At 40.0% G+C, this 18,445-nt stretch overlaps 1 protein-coding gene across 2 annotated transcripts in view; it reads right to left on the bottom strand.

Moving 5' to 3' along the window:
- The window catches only part of ccdc33 (coiled-coil domain containing 33), a 97,502-nt gene that overhangs the window by 78,850 nt on the left and 207 nt on the right, over positions 1-18,445 (bottom strand). For both annotated transcript variants that reach the window (XM_088641667.1, XM_088641668.1), the window contains exons 2-4: positions 17,774-18,086; positions 15,637-16,103; positions 14,930-15,160 (exon numbers count right to left, since the gene is read on the bottom strand). In XM_088641667.1, coding sequence (XP_088497793.1) covers positions 14,930-15,160; positions 15,637-16,103; positions 17,774-18,044 — 969 coding nt within the window. In that variant the 5' untranslated portion in view covers positions 18,045-18,086. The remainder of the gene's footprint in view (positions 1-14,929; positions 15,161-15,636; positions 16,104-17,773; positions 18,087-18,445) is intronic.

Here is an 18,445-nt window from a genome sequence, read left to right as displayed (position 1 = left end):
AACCCCGACATCCTGGCCAAATTTCCCATTGGCCTTTACCAATCATGGCCTCCTAACAATCCCCCTCTATGAATTGGCTTCATTACTCTGCTCTCCTCCCCACTGAAAGCTGATGTGTGGTGAGCGTTCTGGCGCACTATGGCTGCCGTCGCATCATCCAGGTGGGGCTGCACACTGGTGGTGGTGGAGGGGATCCCCATTACCTGTAAAGCGCTTTGAGTGGAGTGTCCAGAAAAGCACTATATAAGTGTAAGCAATTATTATTATTATTATTATTATTGAAGTACAAGTTTAATTATTAAAATAAAATACATGCAAACCACCTTAAAACAGAGCAGGTCAATACAGTATTACTGCACATGCTCATCGGTGTTGCAGCAATTCCCTTTTCCTCAGTATTGATGATTAAAAAATACTACACTCGTGAGGGAAAATGTCAACATCGCAAGCAGCAGAACGAATTGCATAGCAAACGCTTCACGTGTACACAGATTCTTAACTGGCCAACCCACCAGGGTTCTTCCCAACAAATCCAGAAACATAACTTCAAGAGAATCAACAAACGCCCCCCTCCTCACCCTCACCCTTCCAATACCAAAAGATGCACTCAAGCCTCATGTACCAGCGTGGCCTCTCCTGACATCAACCCTCGCATCTCTACCTCTCTGACAAACATGGTAACTGAGAGGGAGCTGGGAAAAACAGAGCAGAGGATGGCTAGAAAGGTTGAATAATGAACACTCACACTTGTGTGGATCTGGCCCTTCAGCTAGAAGAGGAGGAGTATGTGAAGAAGGGCGATTATCAACAACAGTGCAGTGTTTCAGTGGCCTCCAAGGTAGATACCTCCATAAAAGGCAATAACATAATTAATGTAACTTGAAAATTGTGCATAATATGATACCCCAAATTATTACATATTAGGTATACCTTGGGGGTCGGTATTGATTATTTTATTGCCTCTCGGTGGCACTGCTGTAATCAGAATTGCTAGGTAGAAGGGGAGAAGGTCTGTTGATGTGTTCCCACTAGGGCTATGTAACTGGATAGGGGCACCATATTGAGGGAGGACATCAGGGATCTTGAAAACTTTTTAAGTCCAGAACTTTGTAGAAAATACTGGCCAGCTCACAGGATTTCTGCTCCTTCTAAAGTTAAGAAGTAAAACTTTAAAGCTTTTTTTTTTTGTGGAAAATGAAGCAGTGCAATCCAAATCTCAAATCTAATTTTAAAATTACACATGTTTAATTAAAAACACAGAATTAACTGAATTAACCTTCCAGTTCAAACACTTCTGCATGCAAAAAGCTTGAATACACCTTCCCAGCATAATTTAAACAAATGTTCTGCAAGAAAGCAGTCAGACGTGGGAAAGACCACAACAATGAGAAAACCTGATTGCATTTCTTCAGCATCTAATCATTCCACCATCCAAAGCCAAACCTCAAGATGTATCTTTAATCAAAGTGAAATGCTTCTTGCAGTACACCAAAGAACAGATAGATACTAGCACACATTGAGATTGAGATAGAACAAAATTCATTCAAAGAAATTCTAAACTCCTTTTATGCTGATAAAATACCCCAGGATAAAAGCAGACCTAATCATCATTCCATTTTCTAAAAGATTATGCAGAATACAAGAAGGAAATATCAATCAGGAACAATTGAGCCCTTAAGAACAAAAAAACCTCTTTAGCTACTGTTCTACCAAAAATTAACCAGTTAAAGCATATACTGTATGCTTTGACTGCATACCAGAAAGAAAAACTTTTTAAAAAGCACAGAAATACGCCTGAACAGGTCACAAATCTGTCTGTTCTCCTGATACACAGTTACGGGTGAAGTTATTGTATGCAAAATATATTGTGCTAATACATTCAATGCAGACAATGTATACAATCCCTTGCAAGAGAATTTAGACCCTTAAAGTTTTTACATTTTTTGCTATAAATGCAGTCATACAACAGTACACAACGTACTCTATGTGTTCAAACAAAAAAAAACTGGTAAAATATAGTAATAATAAAAGCAAATGGAAAATTCATGATTGCATAAGTATTCAAATCTATGGCAAACCGTTTAATTTAGATGCACTAAATTACCTTAATAAATTACATAAGTAGTTGAGTCGCTTATAGGCAATAACATTTATTCACATGATTTCAAAATAATTAATAATAATAATAATTGCTTACACTTATATAGCGCTTTTCTGGACACTCCACTCAAAGCGCTTTACAGGTAATGGGGACTCCCCTCCACCACCACCAATGTGCAGCATCCACCTGGATGATGCGACGGCAGCCATAGTGCGCCAGAACGCTCACCACACATCAGCTATCAGTGGGGAGGAGAGCAGAGTAATGTAGCCAATTCATAGAAGGGGATTATTAGGAGGCCATGATTGGTAAGGGCCAATTGGAAATTTGGCCAGGACACCGGGGTTACACCCCTACTCTTTTCGAGAAGCGCCCTGGGATTTTTAATGACCACAGAGAGTCAGGACCTCGGTTTTACGTCTCATCCGAAGGACGGCGCCTGTTTACAGTATAGTGTCCCCATCACTATACTGGGGCATTAGGACCCACATGGACTGCAGGGTGAGCGCCCCCTGCTGGCCCCACTAACACCTCTTAAAATAAATACTCCTCTCTCTGTAAGGTACCATCAGATAGTGAATTTCAAACAAAGATTCAACTAGGAAAACTAAGGAACTTTCAAAACAAAAGATAGATGACATTGTACAAAGGCACAGATTCAAAGACCCTTAATATCACGTTTATTTAATCGAATATGAGGTCGATCATTTAGAAGTGAAAGGCACCTACATGTATACACTGCTTAGATCAGGCAGTCTTTCCAAACTGAGCAGCATGGCGGGGAGGAAACTCGTCAGGGAGGCCAACAGCTACTTCTTAAGGGCTACAGACTTCAGTGGCTCAGATGGGAGAAAATGGTCCTGGTTCAGTAATATTTCAGACACTGCACAAAGGTGGCTTGTATGGAACTTAAAAAAACCCCATCTCAAATCCTCCATAGGGCTTGCAACAAAGCACCTAAGTCATATTGCTAACACATGACAAAGTTCTGAAATAAAAAAAAAGACCAAATTGGCTCTTTTTATGATTTCAACGCAAAGTGTTACGCCAAGCCAGCCCCAGGCATGACACTGTCAACACCAGTCCAACTGTCAAGCATGGTGGTGGCAGACGTCTGTTATCGTTCTGCTTCTCAGCAGCAGGGACTGAGAAACCTGTCAAGACTGATGGGAACATAGAAGGAGCAAAGTCGTGGCAAATCTTACAGGAAAACCTGCTTCATACCTAGAACTGGGACAAAACTTCAATTTGCAGCAGGAAATTGACACAAAGAACAAGGCCGGAGCTTTACTGGAGTGGCTTAAGAATAAGAAGGTGAATGACCTGCAAAATCAGTCAAAATCCTGACTTGAATCCTACCGAGAATAAGGGGAAAGACCTGAAAACTCCTGTTGAGTAAAATATTAGGTTTAAAAAATGAAATTGATTAATGCATAGGACACCATTGAAAGGGTCTGATTACATTTGCAATAATTACATTTATAATTTTAAATGATAAAAATCCAATTTTAAGATTCTAATCAGGAAATACTTTTTATCTCCTACAGTCTTGCCAAAGCACTATAGTGCCTAAAAACAAAAACCCAATTTGAAAACCACTTCTTCAGTACATGATTCTGTATTATTCTCATGGTTCTTGCTTCTTTATCCTGGATTGGATGTACTGAGTGTAAGAGTACCTAACAAGGCACCAACGAGCAACTCCCAAAACGTGCCTCTATTTTAGGATTTAAATGCCTGGATAGCTGAAGAGTGTATGAGATCTGTCACATTGAGAAAGATGGTCAGGTACTCTGTTGCCCCACAGAAGATAACAGGGTGGGCAGCACTTAGTTAGATCACTTCAGCAAGATCAAACATATTCTAATACATCTCCTGCATTTATTGTAGCCCCTTCCTTCAGTACGTGCATTATTCTGCAAGTCAATCTAATGATACCTAAAAGCAGTGTGAGCCAGTGGGCTGTGATTAACAGACGTTGAAGACTCCTCTGCCAGGCTTTTCACAGCATGAGCCTGACTGAAAGATGGGGGAACAATTACACTGTGCTTTATTCCTGGGAGCTGACAGCTTTCACAAGCATCCAGCAGGCCTGCGGACTCGGGCTCTTGTATGAAATCCTTCATTGTCCTCTGATATCACCGCATCTTCTCAAACACCCCTGCCAGAGGCTCCCTTGAAACACTTGAAAGAAAAGGTAATCGCCAGGGTTAAAACCCTTTTCAAACTACAATAAAGGATAAATATAAGCTAGTAGCTGTTACAGTATAACAGAACAGCATCATCTATTGCTGAAACATGTGCACTAATAGAAATTAAGCAAACCTCAGTGCCCTTCACTCTTTAGTTTAGGATATTGAACACACTTTAGTCTGAGCCATTTAGTTCTACAGTAGGTATTTATAATTCAGCGTGTTGATGTAATGCCCTGAAGGCCAAGATTGAGCCATTTTTGGCAGGTATTAATAAGCACACAAAATAAATATGCAAGAAACCCTGTTCTCAAGACCACAAAATTGTTAGCTAGCCAGTTCTAAAAGTAAACATTTGTGGACACGTTTATTTAGTGGTGGACGAATTTCATTGACCGTATTTTTTTTATATATATAGCTACAATTGACATAAATGACATAAGAAGCCTTCGGTTGCCAGAAGTCCTCAAGTAGAAGTATTTGCTTTGCTACAGAAAAGAAAACAATTCTGTCTTCATCTCGGAAATCCTCTTCCGATAATGTCTCCTGACAAGCAGCAGGAGGCTGGTATCTGGCAGGCTCTCTGGGATGTGTGGGACAATCAACAGCCTCAGAAAGCCCAGGAATGAAAGGATACACAGTACTGTACATCGGACCAATCTCTCCCCTACAAACTCTTGACCATTCCCATGCCTTCAAGCACTGGACACCCCCCTTAACTATTCTGCCACCACAGATTCATTTATTACCAGAATCTGCTCAAGAGTGCAGTCTTTCAGGCACTCCCCCTTAAGAGATACAATATTGGAAATATCACACCTTCATCCATCTCCTCAACCATAAAAAACTGAAAATGGATCACATACTAACACCTTCTAAAGTGCGAATTATGTCCCTTGAAAACTAAAATATCAAGGTTTCCCTCACTGAATCTTAAGGACGGTTATTTTTTATTAGTATTTAGTTCTTTCTTGCAACAGTAATGAAACGTTACTTGGTACTCTCCTATCACTTCATAAATTGGTTTGAATGTACCCTACCAAACCGTTAACCTCTAGTGCTTTGCTTTTATGAGCTCCGTTGTGGGAAAAGTTGTGTTAGGTTGTGGAGGTGGGGCATTTGAATGTCGGACTGTGGGTGGTGTTGTAGCTGATGAATTGTATAAGAGAGCTAAAGCTGTTATTGACAAAGGTATTAGGAGAGAAATTATACACTGACTGTACACCTGAATAAGGACAGAAGAGAATTTAGAATTTAGAAATGAAATAAGGCAGTTTCAGAGTGGGAGTGCATTATGACCTGGTAAAAAAAAGCTCTAATTCCTCCCTTCATAGGTTTCACAGTCCATTAGTCTTTAGAAGATACAAAATCTTTAACCATGCTTAGGATAAAGTGCTTCAACTCTCCTAAGACAACAAACCAATTGCACTGTACCAAAACAAACTGAAGATAAATGAACATTTACAACAACAAAAACCTACGGAATATCGAACAGAAAATGTGACCGCAGGTGGCAAGGGGTCAACAGAATGAGAGTGACTGATTTGTGAAAGTGCACTCTTTGTGGCTTATACTGTACATGAAGAAGCCAATGGACAAGCTGAATGCTTAGGCTAAAAAAAAGTACAAAAAGGAGAGAAAGGAAAACATAGACTGCGCCTATCAAATTAAGACTAAGGCTACTAAAGCATACAATGCAATTTAGCACAGTTCTCTTCCTTGTTTAACTGTTAATGGAGCTGCCTTGACTGGAGCTTATCTCTTTGATTGGATGTTATTGGCAATGATGAGATGCATAGGAAAAAAAAGGTTTATGGCTCTGAGGTCAGCTCCTCTATGGAGGAGACTGCAGCTTGCCACTGCTACAAAGCAATAAGCCTTCTCAACTGAAAGGCAATAACCCAGCAATAAAACAGCAATGCCATGAAATCTGATTACACCTGTCCCAGATGATAGCAGCATGGTCCACAATATTCTGCAAAATCAATCACTGTAATGTTATGGGGCCCAACAGTGACTGCAGACCCTTTGAGATGATTGTGTTTAGAGAATTTTAAAGCGCTTTCATATCACACTTCTCCTTAATTGTATCGGATCATCTTGAGGAGGACGGGAATGCAAAAAGCTCAAGATTAATTTTCCCAACAACAATCTGCTTGAACAGTATTCATGATATCCTGTAATTTTCTGGAACCACGAAATGTGTTTTGTCAAATATTATTAATAGCCCACAATAATGTACTAACGCGCAATTTGTATTTGCACTTTTCAAGATTTTTATTTTTATCATCTAATTTGCTTTCATTGAGAGAACCTACTTTTACAAAGCCAGGTGTGCCTTTGCCATTAGGCTTTTCCTAACAGGAGAACTAGACCAAGGCACCACTGAACCATTATCCCATTTCCAACTGTGATTCATAAGCAATAGGCTAGAAAAGTAATTTGTAATTTGCTTAGCATTATTCCTTACCTTTTTAATCTTTGAGAAGCATTCTTTTAACAGCGAGTCCCTTTGGAAAAAGTACAATGGAACACCTGTTAAACTAACATCAACAATTGTTTTAGGTCATGCAACAATTACGCATTTCTTGAATGCTTTTAATTCTACTTAGAAACCCTGAGACGTTTTTAATCTCTTAATTAATCTTAGACATGACACACAAAAGGTATTACTATTTCTGATTTCCTTTGCATGTCAAGAATAAGCCCCTAGCAACTCTTTGACTTCTTACATAGACATATCTAAGCCCACAGCTTCTGAAGAAAAGTGAAAGATCTCTACATGTGTCCCAGCCTTGGACAGAAATAATTCAAATTAGTCAAATGATTTTCAATCAAATAAAGAGTGATGCCTCCTCTCTTGCTGTTTCTTGTGATCTTTCAATATAACAAAAGGCTCTGGTCTTCCACAATAAACAACAGCTTCAGTATCTGAAGGAGAAAATAACTCCCAACTTTTGAGCTAATTAAACATACTGAAATACTCTTTTAAATGGCAGTGTTGTGCAAGCAATTTATTTAAAACAATACGCAACAGGCACATCACACATGGCACGCAATTTACACATTAATGCAGGGATCAATACAGGAAGACCTCTGAGCATAATTTTGCAAAGTTATTTAGATAAATCTGAAGTATAAAATTCAAGGGCACGAGTGAGAAAGATTTCTGCAATGTATAGACATTTGCTATACAAGAAAGAAAGTAAGACCCTTTCATCCAGGTCAGGGTAATGAAAAGCATTTTTTTTAAAGCCAGATTTTCACTGGTCACGAAGTATAATAGAACACGACCATTTCATACCATTTAGAATAAAAAAAAAACATGTAAAACCATAATCAAGATTTAAGTGAAATAATGACATGGAGAGATTAAATTAAAAATGCTCTCCTGAGTCAAAACTCAGGACTATAAACTGACCTTTAGTAAATTTAGCATAGTAGGTCTGTCGTTAGTCACCAGGACAACCAGGCTGTGAACTCAAAGAGCACAGACACTCTATGACAAATACCTCTAATGAAACACACTGCTAAAATAATTTCTTCCTTAACAGCTACTATGCCATACCCATCATTAACTCTAGTCAAACAAACAGACTGTTACCATACTAAGTCAGAGGTGTAAGATGACTTTCACTAGTGGATTCCCAAATTCTCATACTCAGATCCCACTGGACTTTTCACCGTTTGTTAAAGCAAGTAAATAAATTGCTTCCTTGCTCTGTTTACAAATGATACATAGTGGGAAATAGGGGAACAGAAAGACTATAAAGAACAAGTACTCTGCTTTCTAGTACACAATTCACTAACTAGGCCGTTAAATTGTGATCAGACACATGTCGGAGAGGCAGTTTTTCTAACGCATCTCTTCAGACCAAAGCAAAGCCCTAAATTATTAAAAAGCCCAGCATTGGATTGTAAGATTTTTTTCTTGCACATGAAAAGATGAATTGAAATTCCCTAGACCTCCCTATTAATTTTTCAAAACTGTATCCTTCAGGGATGTACTTACTAATCCCTCATTTTAATAGCAATTATATTATCCAGCCATGTTGGGTATACATTTTGGATGGAATTAAAAACAGGCAAAATTTAAAGCCCGTGGGTGATGTACTGAGAGGAAATATTGTATTTTAGTGTGAACATAAGCTATGTTCACTCTCTTGGCTTTTATTGCGTAGTTCAATACAAACAAAGCTATTTAGATATAGTAAGTTAAGATAAAAGATGTTTAGCTGCAATAGTCTTACATTTTGTGTTATCTTTGTTAAAATGCATTGTATTGGGTTTCTTATGTGGAGGAAAAAAGCAAGTAAAGGAATCCTCATCTCTGCAATGTGTTTCATTAATGTTTTACTTGTGCTCACAGTTAATAAATAGCTTAACATTGGGTTCAATAGAATGGTAGGCATCCAAGACACATTGCTGTTAATGATCTTGTCTGTTTTGTAACAAATAGCACTATTTATCCTCCATCGAAAATATATAGAAATATTTCGCAAATGTAACTGCACATTAAAAGCTGTTTTGGGCAGCCGAATAAAATAATGCACTGCATTTCAGGCTGTCTCAGAACAGTGGCCTTTATGTTGGTGCTTATACTGTGAACTACAATCTGAACATTCTTAGTCATTGACAGTGGTTATTCCACATTGGGAAATATTATTTTCAAAAATCACCTGTTTATTGTTATCAAGACAATCCAGGCCTGGTTTTCTCCAGGCCTCTCAGTTCTCACATGGCCAAGGAGTCTATGTATACATAATATTCCCTGATCCCTGGTTTACCAGAACTTGAGACAAGCTTGTGGCAAAGCAGGCTGTATTTACACCTCACTCTGTGCTCGTTATTAAGGGGCACACACAGGCCAGCAACCTGTCACAATATTGAAGGTTTTGGCAGGCCCTCATTTATCACAGGCCTGTAAAATATTCCCCTGCTGGCCTGCTGCACACAATCAGTAAGCAGAGGAGTGCTGGGGGAAAAGACTAGAAAACTACTGTAAATTCTCTGTTTTAATTACAGCACTAATTTATTAGAGTATTCTTTTATGGCAACAGGATTGTTTTCACACTCCACAGGCCTGTGGGTGAGCAATGCCTGAAAGCTTCCTGCATCACACACTGCTGCCAAGGTCAGTCCAACCCCAGGATAAGAGAGACGGTTTCTATTTTCATCGAAACGCATCCCATTCATCCAAGGGCGCTGCTAATCAGAGAAGAAACGGGAAAGTGCAAGCAGATTGCCTTGTGTCCCTACATTAAGGCTTTTTGCAAACGTTTAGATACAGAAAATGAAAATCGCAAGGACATGAATCTCGCAGTTGGCTTTTCATGTCTTTGTCAGTCAACTGGATAAAATCCTTGGATTTATCCGATACGTCTGCTCATTAGAGTCTTTCACATTATGGACAGGAGTATTGGATAAACGCAAGGATTCCTATGTTTTTGACATGAAGGCGCCAATAGCAATTTTGCCCTTCGACCTGTTACTCTACAGTAAGTCCATATTGCTTGGCAAATAACACACAAATATATTAAAAGAACCAAAATAAAATACTTTACAAAAAGGAAGTTCTAAGGATGTGTCCCATATACATTAACATTACTCTATATTCTACATTGTGAACTTCTCATGTGCTGGATATCCCATTCCTTATTTCAGAAAGAAGTGCAAGCCTGTGCTATCCATCCAGATTCTAACCACTTAACCAACAATGAGCACAATGCAGGAACAAACCTGTACTAACGCTACAAAAAAAAGTTAAATGGAAACTACATAATAATGCCATTTTTAATTACTTCACTACCCAGCTGTGGCAAAGGGTTTCTAGTCTCAACCTACTGCAGTAACGTCACAACAAAATGAATCTCCACTCTGGTTGGACACTTCTCTTCTGTCTGATGCTCGCAATGTGCCGAAAGAGGAATGGCTATAATAATAATAATAATAATAATAATTGCTTACACTTATATAGCACTTTTCTGGACACTCCACTCAAAGCGCTTTACAGGTAATGGGAATCCCCTCCACCACCAGTGCGCAGCCCCACATTGATGCAACAGCAGCCATAGTGCATCAGAATACTCATCACACACCAGCTATCAGTGGGGAAGAGAACAGATTATGAAGCCAATTCATAGATGGGGATTATTAGGAGGCCATGACTGGTAAAGGCCAATGGGAAATTTGGCCAGGACGCCAGGGTTACACCCCTACTCTTTTCGAGAAACGTCCTGGGATTTTTAATGACCACAGAGAGTCAGGACCTCGGTTTTACATCTCATCCGAAGGACAGCACCTTTTTACAGAACAGTGTCCCCGTCACTACACTGGGGCATTAGGACCCACATAGACTGCAGGGTGAGCGCCCCCTGCTGGTCCCACTAACACCTCTTCCAGCTGCAACCTTAGTTTTTCAGTGTCAAAGGAGCTCGTCCACTTGCATGATTCTCTGCCAGCAAGACAGAGGAGTCACTGCTGGAGTCCCAAGGCTTCAGACAGTTACCAATTCCCAATTGGGTGCAATTAAAAAAAAAACTATTGCAAATTTTAAAAACAGAAAATAATGCTAATTACACCTGTTAAAAAAAAAACAGTGTGCGGTTTTAACTCGAGTAAAAGTAAAATAATTCTATGACTATTTGTTTTAGAATGGGTGGCATGCCGATATATTTAACCCGATTCATTGAAGGATTCATAAAAAAACAATGCAGTACAAGATCTCTAGCACAGATGAGTTAATGGAATAAAGTAAAAGCTTTAACACTGGTTTCCTGGTGACCGAAAAACTCTTTTCTCCAACCTGGGGTAAACTCATTCCTTACAATTCAAGCCAGCCTATGCGCGTTTCCAATAAGCACTTGGAGCTGGAACAGTCTGGGCTCATTGAATCTGCGCTCTTTGCCACATGCACCTCCATCCTGTCTTACAAGCAAAACCTAATGAGCCCAGCCGCCACACACTAATGATGCGGCACCAAATGAAAAGTAATTAAGGACTAATCACTCAGAGCCACTGTAAAAACTCGGGCTTTAATCTCTTCACCAAGGACGAGGCACATCGGCGATTGTCCTCGTTAAGAATCACCACTGGCCCTGTCACACACATGGTGGGCTCTTCATGTGCGGCTGCTGAATTAATCAGTGGCCCTCCCTTGCCAAACATAAAAATGCCACATAGGAGCATTGTTTGACATTCACTTAAGAATGAAATACAACGGAGACAGCCTTTCATTTACAAGCTCTACGTGCAGGATGAGTGCGGGAGATTGGCTCATACACTTGCATTGGAGTGCCAGTGTATTAAATGCCCACAACACAACTCTAGTATGATAATGAGGGCAAAGCAACTCTCGGGTTTCTTTACAGTTCTATATTACTAGAGAATATAAAATACCAAGGGATCTGTGTTAAGACATGTACACTATATTCAAGATTGCTTCTGAGAACAATTGCACACATTAGTCTTTTTTTTTAAGAAAAAAAAAATACTCTGACCGAATCAGTGCAAAAAACAATTTATATGCAATTAAAATGTTTAGGATCCAATTCAAAAGCTGACCCTCCCTTGACAATGTAATGAAACTATTTAAAATCCATTGTTCTTTGTCAAAGATTTTTACAAATGCCCTTTCTGATTACAACCATCCATCACCAGAAAACTGCGTATTCTTTGTTAGGGTAGCAGTAGCCCAGAGACTGTATTAGAATAATACAGTGCAAAGTGGGACGATGCTCAGGATGAGACTCCATTCTATCGCAGGGCACATACACCACAACAGAGGGATAATTAACATTAATTAACCCAGCCAGTATGTTTTTGGAGGGTGAGAGGAAATTGATCCTTTGCAAAAATTCATCCAAACAAGGGAAAAACTTGCAAATTCACATAGACAGCGAACCGGTATGAATCCAAGAGCTTACGACCTGGGGTGTTTTCAGGGGGTGGGGACTGCACACCACAGTGCTGCCTGTCCATAATTGACCACGATGAAGACGACTTTGGGTAAGACTCAAGCACCTCCTCTGGTATTCCACATGAGGTTTATTGCAGATTTCAGATAATGCTGCATCTCCAATGAAACACAAAACTCAAAGACTGCATTTCAAAAGAGCTATTTTCCAATTCCAATGTAAAACTAATGCTTTTTCAAATATTCCACATTATGAAATTCATAGTGCTCCATTATCTGGCAGTAGTTCAAGTGCCATTTTATGCCCAATAACCTAGAATTTTAAACACTGAACACCAGTTTACAGTTTAAATTGTGTAAGATTCAGGTTCATTTATCACCAAATGTGATGGTGACATTTTTAAAATGTTAAACAGACTGCAGGGCCATTTCTAAAAGAAAAACAAGTGCATGATGTTAAACACTTACACTTACTTAAAGCCTTGACTGAGTACACAGGCATATTATTTTTTAAAGTTATTAATAACAACAGAAACAGCAAGGATGGCATGAACTAAAATACAGGTGATGTCTCCATTAGTCTGGGATTTGAGGAAATCAATTTCATCTCCACTCAGATCCTGTCATCGTCTGCCTGCAATTCACAATGCCTGTCAGGCCTCCCCAGCATAATTCTGGCAGGTGAAGCACAGTACAACAGTTTGTCTGAAGTGCTGTTGATTGCTGCTGGTTTAATAACCATTCCGAAGATTTGTACCTGTCAGACACTCCTTAGATATTCAATGATCTGAGCGAGGGTAGATCTCTCTTGTTGGGTCTACAAAAGGTAACCAAGATAAAAGTGGCTTGTACGTACTGCAGCTTGCTCATCCTTCCTTATTACCGACACAACATCACAATAGCAACTGCCCATTGCTGATTGCAATTGATTTTTTTCACATGGCAGTCAGGGGCCATTTTGAGAATCTAATCATGCTTTGATGTCATGACTACAACGTTTGGGCCCTCTGTCAAAATCTGAATAGTGTTTGTTCGGCTGTGAATCACTTGAGCCTGTCCACAATTCCTACGGTCAATATATGTTGTGACGGCTATAAATACTGCACTGCAGGCTGATTTTGTCCTGAAAGCAATTACATTTCCTGCCTGTGTTTTATCTCTATTGTATCAGTTACTGGAAAAGTAAAGCACAGGAAGATGAAAACGCTGTAATGTAGTATGATCATTCTTGCTAAGACATAACTAATCATTTCAATTCATTGTGACTCTGCCCAAAAAAACATCTACACATGTGGTATAAAGGAAAAAAAACAAGTATTCTGTATCTGAGGGAAGTTAATGCTAATGCTTTATGAGCAGATAATTTCATTACATTTAAGTCAAATCAATTAATTTTGGGATATACTGTAAGAATACATAATTTTTAATAAGATCCATAACATTACTTGATAAGGGCAGAACACAGAAAACTGGTGGGGCAAGCACCATTACATTTAAAAAATATTACTTTCTGTCCAAAAATGACTTAAATTAAATCTTCCATGAATGCTGAAAGGCTTTTGTCTTCTAGCAGATGCACATTTTACATATTTTGTAGCTTGGATACAACAGTGAGGAGAAGGAATGCAGTGATATCAACAAAAGAAGAATGCTCAGATGAGCCACAAAATGGTCTGGTTTATTAAATGCTTGGAATGAAAACGGACGACTCAATTTACCAGCATTACAAATGTCGAGTCTGATCATCTGCTCCGGCTTCCAGAAGCAGCCTTTGACCAAAAATACACACAATCCAATTAATTTCTAATCGAGTGTCACAAGCCTCATTGATTACAATTTAGGCTGTGGAATGAAAAGAGCTGCGCAGTGCCAGTTCCAAACAGGATCCACAGAGCCCTAGAGGCGTCTATAAGTCCTGTCTTAATTCCGAGGTCACAGAAGCAATTCTGTTGTGCCACAGTGTTGAGTTTTGCACGTGTTGAGGATTCCGGTTTTCGCTGTCCGCTGTCCAAGTCACATGAAGGGCACATAAAACAAAAATCACAACTACTGTACCCATTCATGAAATGAGCAGAAATGTCTGAAGTCCACATGTATGAGATGAATGTACCTGAACGTTGTTATAACCTGAATAAAAAAGACCCTTCTTCAGAGTACTGTAGATTCCCCACACTGAGCTTTAAGATAATTACAACAGTGAAGTGCTCTGCATAGTTATACAAACGCATGAGCTATGCTGATTATTCACTAGAATAAACAACTCTGATACATTTGCATTGACTTGATGAGGCCATTGTAAATCTGTTTTTAGCCCTATAAACTCTGAGCCGTTTTAAAGAGGACTCTGCTTCTTTAGACTGGAGCAGAAAACACTATGCTGGGATTCGAATGATGCAACCCAAAGGCAACCCCAACAACCACTTCAAGCTGATTACGAGAGCTAGTAACCGAGGCATTAGAGGTAAAATATATGTTTCTGTAAACACAGAACACATACAGTATGTGTTCATCAATTTACATCAATTTCCCCTCGGGATCAATAAAGTCTTATCTTATGTTCCTAAACAGAGCTCTTCAGGAAAGAAACTTAATGTCATGGTTATTCACTAGGATACTTCCAAACCAGGCTTTATATTTATATATTCAAACAAATAATCTGAGTCAAATATTTAAACTTTTCTTACTGCACTCATATTCCAGCAGTGGTATACCATCACTCACGTGTGTTGCAGGAAACGGCGCGGGGCTCGGAACGGGCGTCTCCTCTGGGGAGGGGAAGTGCAGGCTGGCCTTGCTGGACACGCCGTGTTGCCTTGGCGACGAGAGGCTGCTCCTTGGAGTGGGAGGCAGGCTGTCGCTGGAAGTCTCAGGCTTGGGCTCAGGGGACAGCCTCATATTTGACTCGGGGTCAGTTTGCTGGACAGGCGCTGGGCTAGGATGCTGGATCGGACACTGACAGAAAAGAAAGTCCTCCATTAACACGTCGGGACAACTGTGTTTTCACTGTGCAGGAAAACAGCCCTAAATGCAAAGGAACGAAATACCAGATTTTTCATACTTTATAGAAGAATGTAGAAATGTATAAAAGACGTGGCTGTGCACATTTAACTTGCAATTAAGAGGGACCAGTATTTTTCTGTCAGTAATATCACATCATAATTTCACACTCTTGAACCATATATACTGTGGGTCTCTTGCAAAGCGGACATTTTACTTGTCTTGTGTTTAATTACAAAATAAGGAAAGAAAACCAAAAGTCCAGTTAGTTACTGCTTGGAATACACTTCCCAAGATACCAGAGTGTCACGGGCAATTTTCAACCGAATACAGTGAGTCAAGGAGACCGAGTCAGAAAAGGAGCAGGAAACACACGACAACAACCGCAGCGGGACTGGTCAGAGCAGGTTCAAGTGGGGCCGATTCTCTACCTGGGGAGTTGGAGGCTGAGGAAGCGCAGGCTCCGTGGGCTGAGGCGGGGTGTTTTCGGGGGACGGAGACTGGGAGGGCCCGAGGGTTAATGGAGGCACCTGGAGAGTCGAGGGACCCGGTGAAGGCGCCCCGCCCTTGTCCTCCTCCTGGATGGAGGGCATGCGGGAGGCACTGGCCCGGCCCTCGGGCAGCGGCCTGGACTCGTGAAAGGAGACGGCGTAGGCCAGCCGCCCGCAGTGCATGGCCAGGTAGTCGGTGTGGACGCGCAGCAGGGCCATGATGCCGCTGTACTGGTACAGCTCCTCGTCCCGGCGGGCGTACAGGTTACTGCGGGGCGCGTTGGTGCGCGGGTAGATGGCGAAGAAAGCTTCGCCGGATTTGGTGCCATTGCTCGGCTGCGAGCCTGTGAGCCGCAAGGCCTCGACCTTCAGCCTGACGTCGTGGTTTTTATCATTCTTGCAGAATCCTGGAAATGTACAAGGAAGAACCAACACAAATTGGAATTCCAATTCCCAATTCCCAAATTAAAGCAAGCATCCGACAAAATCATCAGGATCCACATCTTTTGCATCTGTTTGGTCAGGATGAGGAGTCAACGGAGCCCGTTAATGGTCTGTGAATCTAGTTTCTGTGTCTCACTTTCTCAAGTTCGAGGCTTGGAGCTATTCATAAACCATGAAGCAATAGTCAGATGTGAATTTTTTAAGCTAAAAGGGAACCATTTTAAAATATTTATTGCGATAATCATATTTCTTTTTCTTTACATAAGACCCGCATTAAACCATGACAAGATCAAATTTGGAGACGACAGCAAAAAAAAAAATTAAACTGCAAAAAATCTCTGAACGTAATTTTCTTCTGGCAAGAAACACCCTTTTACACCAGACGATTGATCTTAAAAATGTCGCCATTACAAAAACGAAGATTTCAGAGGACAATAAAAAAATAATATTATCACATTTCCCTATATTTTAACTATTACCAATTAACCATTTAACTTTCCAAATATCCCCAATATGATATTTCTAAATCTTTTCTCAAATTTATTTTTGGGTAACTCATGTTCAAATTCAAACAACGTTTCATACAGGGATACAGATTTGAAAAAATATTGAAAATTATTCTATTTTTAAAAAGCACTGCTCGTTAGTGAACATGTTCAGAGGTGTTCCATGTAATTACAGCCATTTCAGACAAGCGTGTTATATTAGAATTTCTTGAAACAGCAGTGACATGCATTAATTAACTTTTCGTTATAACACAGAGGAGCTCTCACCTCTCCTGTAAGGTGTGTGTGAGAGACAGAGGAACTTGTCAGTAGTGATATATTCTAGAGAAATGCAGCAAGATCTTACCAGCAGTTTTTTTTAGTGGATTTAAGATGCACGGCTGAAATGATCAGGAATATCAATTCATAGCCAGATTTATTCAAAACAAACTGCAAACAACACTCCAGTAGAGATTCTGTACTTTTATCTGATATTTCATTCTTCTTAGGTTACAATTATCCATTTCTAAATCAGTCATACAGCAGATTGTCGGACATTTTGATTTTATTTTTTTCAGCCATAGCAATCAACTCACTGCCACTTAAGTTAAAACGTTTACATTTAGCAGTTTTAGGTCTTCAAAACCATTCATAAGCCTAGTGGCACCACACTGTTCTCTGCCTGTACACTTAGACACAAAGCCACAGCCTCAGCAAAAAAAAATATCCATATAACAACCAGGTTAATTTGGCGCTGAAAAGTAGAAAGAAGACTCTCGCATTCAAGCCTATTCATCCATTTAAGATACTCACATTACTTGGCTAAAAAAAAGGACTCTTTGACACTATAGCAGGGGTGTAGTGGATCCAACTCTGGTCATTAACAGCCCAAGTCCAGCAGGTTTTACAGAAAGGTTTCTTTAAAATCTCCATATTTTTAAGAATAGGAAAGAGGTTTCAGCTTGTCCATTTAACAATTTTTACCAATTAGGTAATTTTACCCATTAAGGTAATTAAGGTCATATTACATAATAAAAGGTCAAAAAGGATCGGGGGACAATCAGTTAAGACATGGCTGCATACTGTACTTTCATGCACACAACGATGTAATAATCGCCCTGGATTGAGGATGTGGATGCTTGCAGTACCTTTGGGCAGGGTGAAGAGAAACTTGTAGCGAAGGCAGGTGTAGATCTCATCCAGGCTGGCTTGCTCAATGACATCAGTGGTCCCAGTGCTGGTGTAGAGGACGTCGCCATCATTGACCCTCAGCAGCACGCCAGTCCCACAGTCCTCCAGCAGAGGGTTCTCCACGGTCAGCCTCAGCACGTAACTGCCAAGCTCGTTGAACTGAACATTCACCACCTCAAACTCAAAGTCCAGCTCCTTCTCCTCGATCTTGAGACGACTTCTCTGCATTGCTGCCCGTCCAGGGGTGGACTTGTGGGCAGTAACAAAAATCTACAAAAAAGGCATGTGCTTTTTTACTTTTTGTCCCATGAGAAAGATTAAAATGATATGGTATTCACAGCACAATTTCAGATAGTAACTGTACCAGTTGCCAACAGCTGTACTTTATAAATTAGTTTGGCAAAATGGATCTTGTCCACACTGGTATCTGAAGGCAAAAGCAATCACTGTGAAGGATACACAACAGTAAAAGACGTGATCATTTCTGACAACGGCCATTATAATACATTCCAGTAATATATAATAGAAACAAGTCGACAAAAAAATGAAAAGATTGATTTTGAGAGGAGAAAACAAGCTGAAATTATACAATGCACGCCCCGGTTACCAGGCTAAACAATCATCCAGGA

This window comes from Lepisosteus platostomus, chromosome 7 (genome assembly GCF_059453375.1).
Source record: "Lepisosteus platostomus isolate fLepPlt1 chromosome 7, fLepPlt1.hap1, whole genome shotgun sequence".
NCBI lineage: Eukaryota > Metazoa > Chordata > Actinopteri > Semionotiformes > Lepisosteidae > Lepisosteus > Lepisosteus platostomus.
Note: the sequence above shows the minus strand (reverse complement) of the source record. Positions and strands in the feature narration are given on the sequence as shown.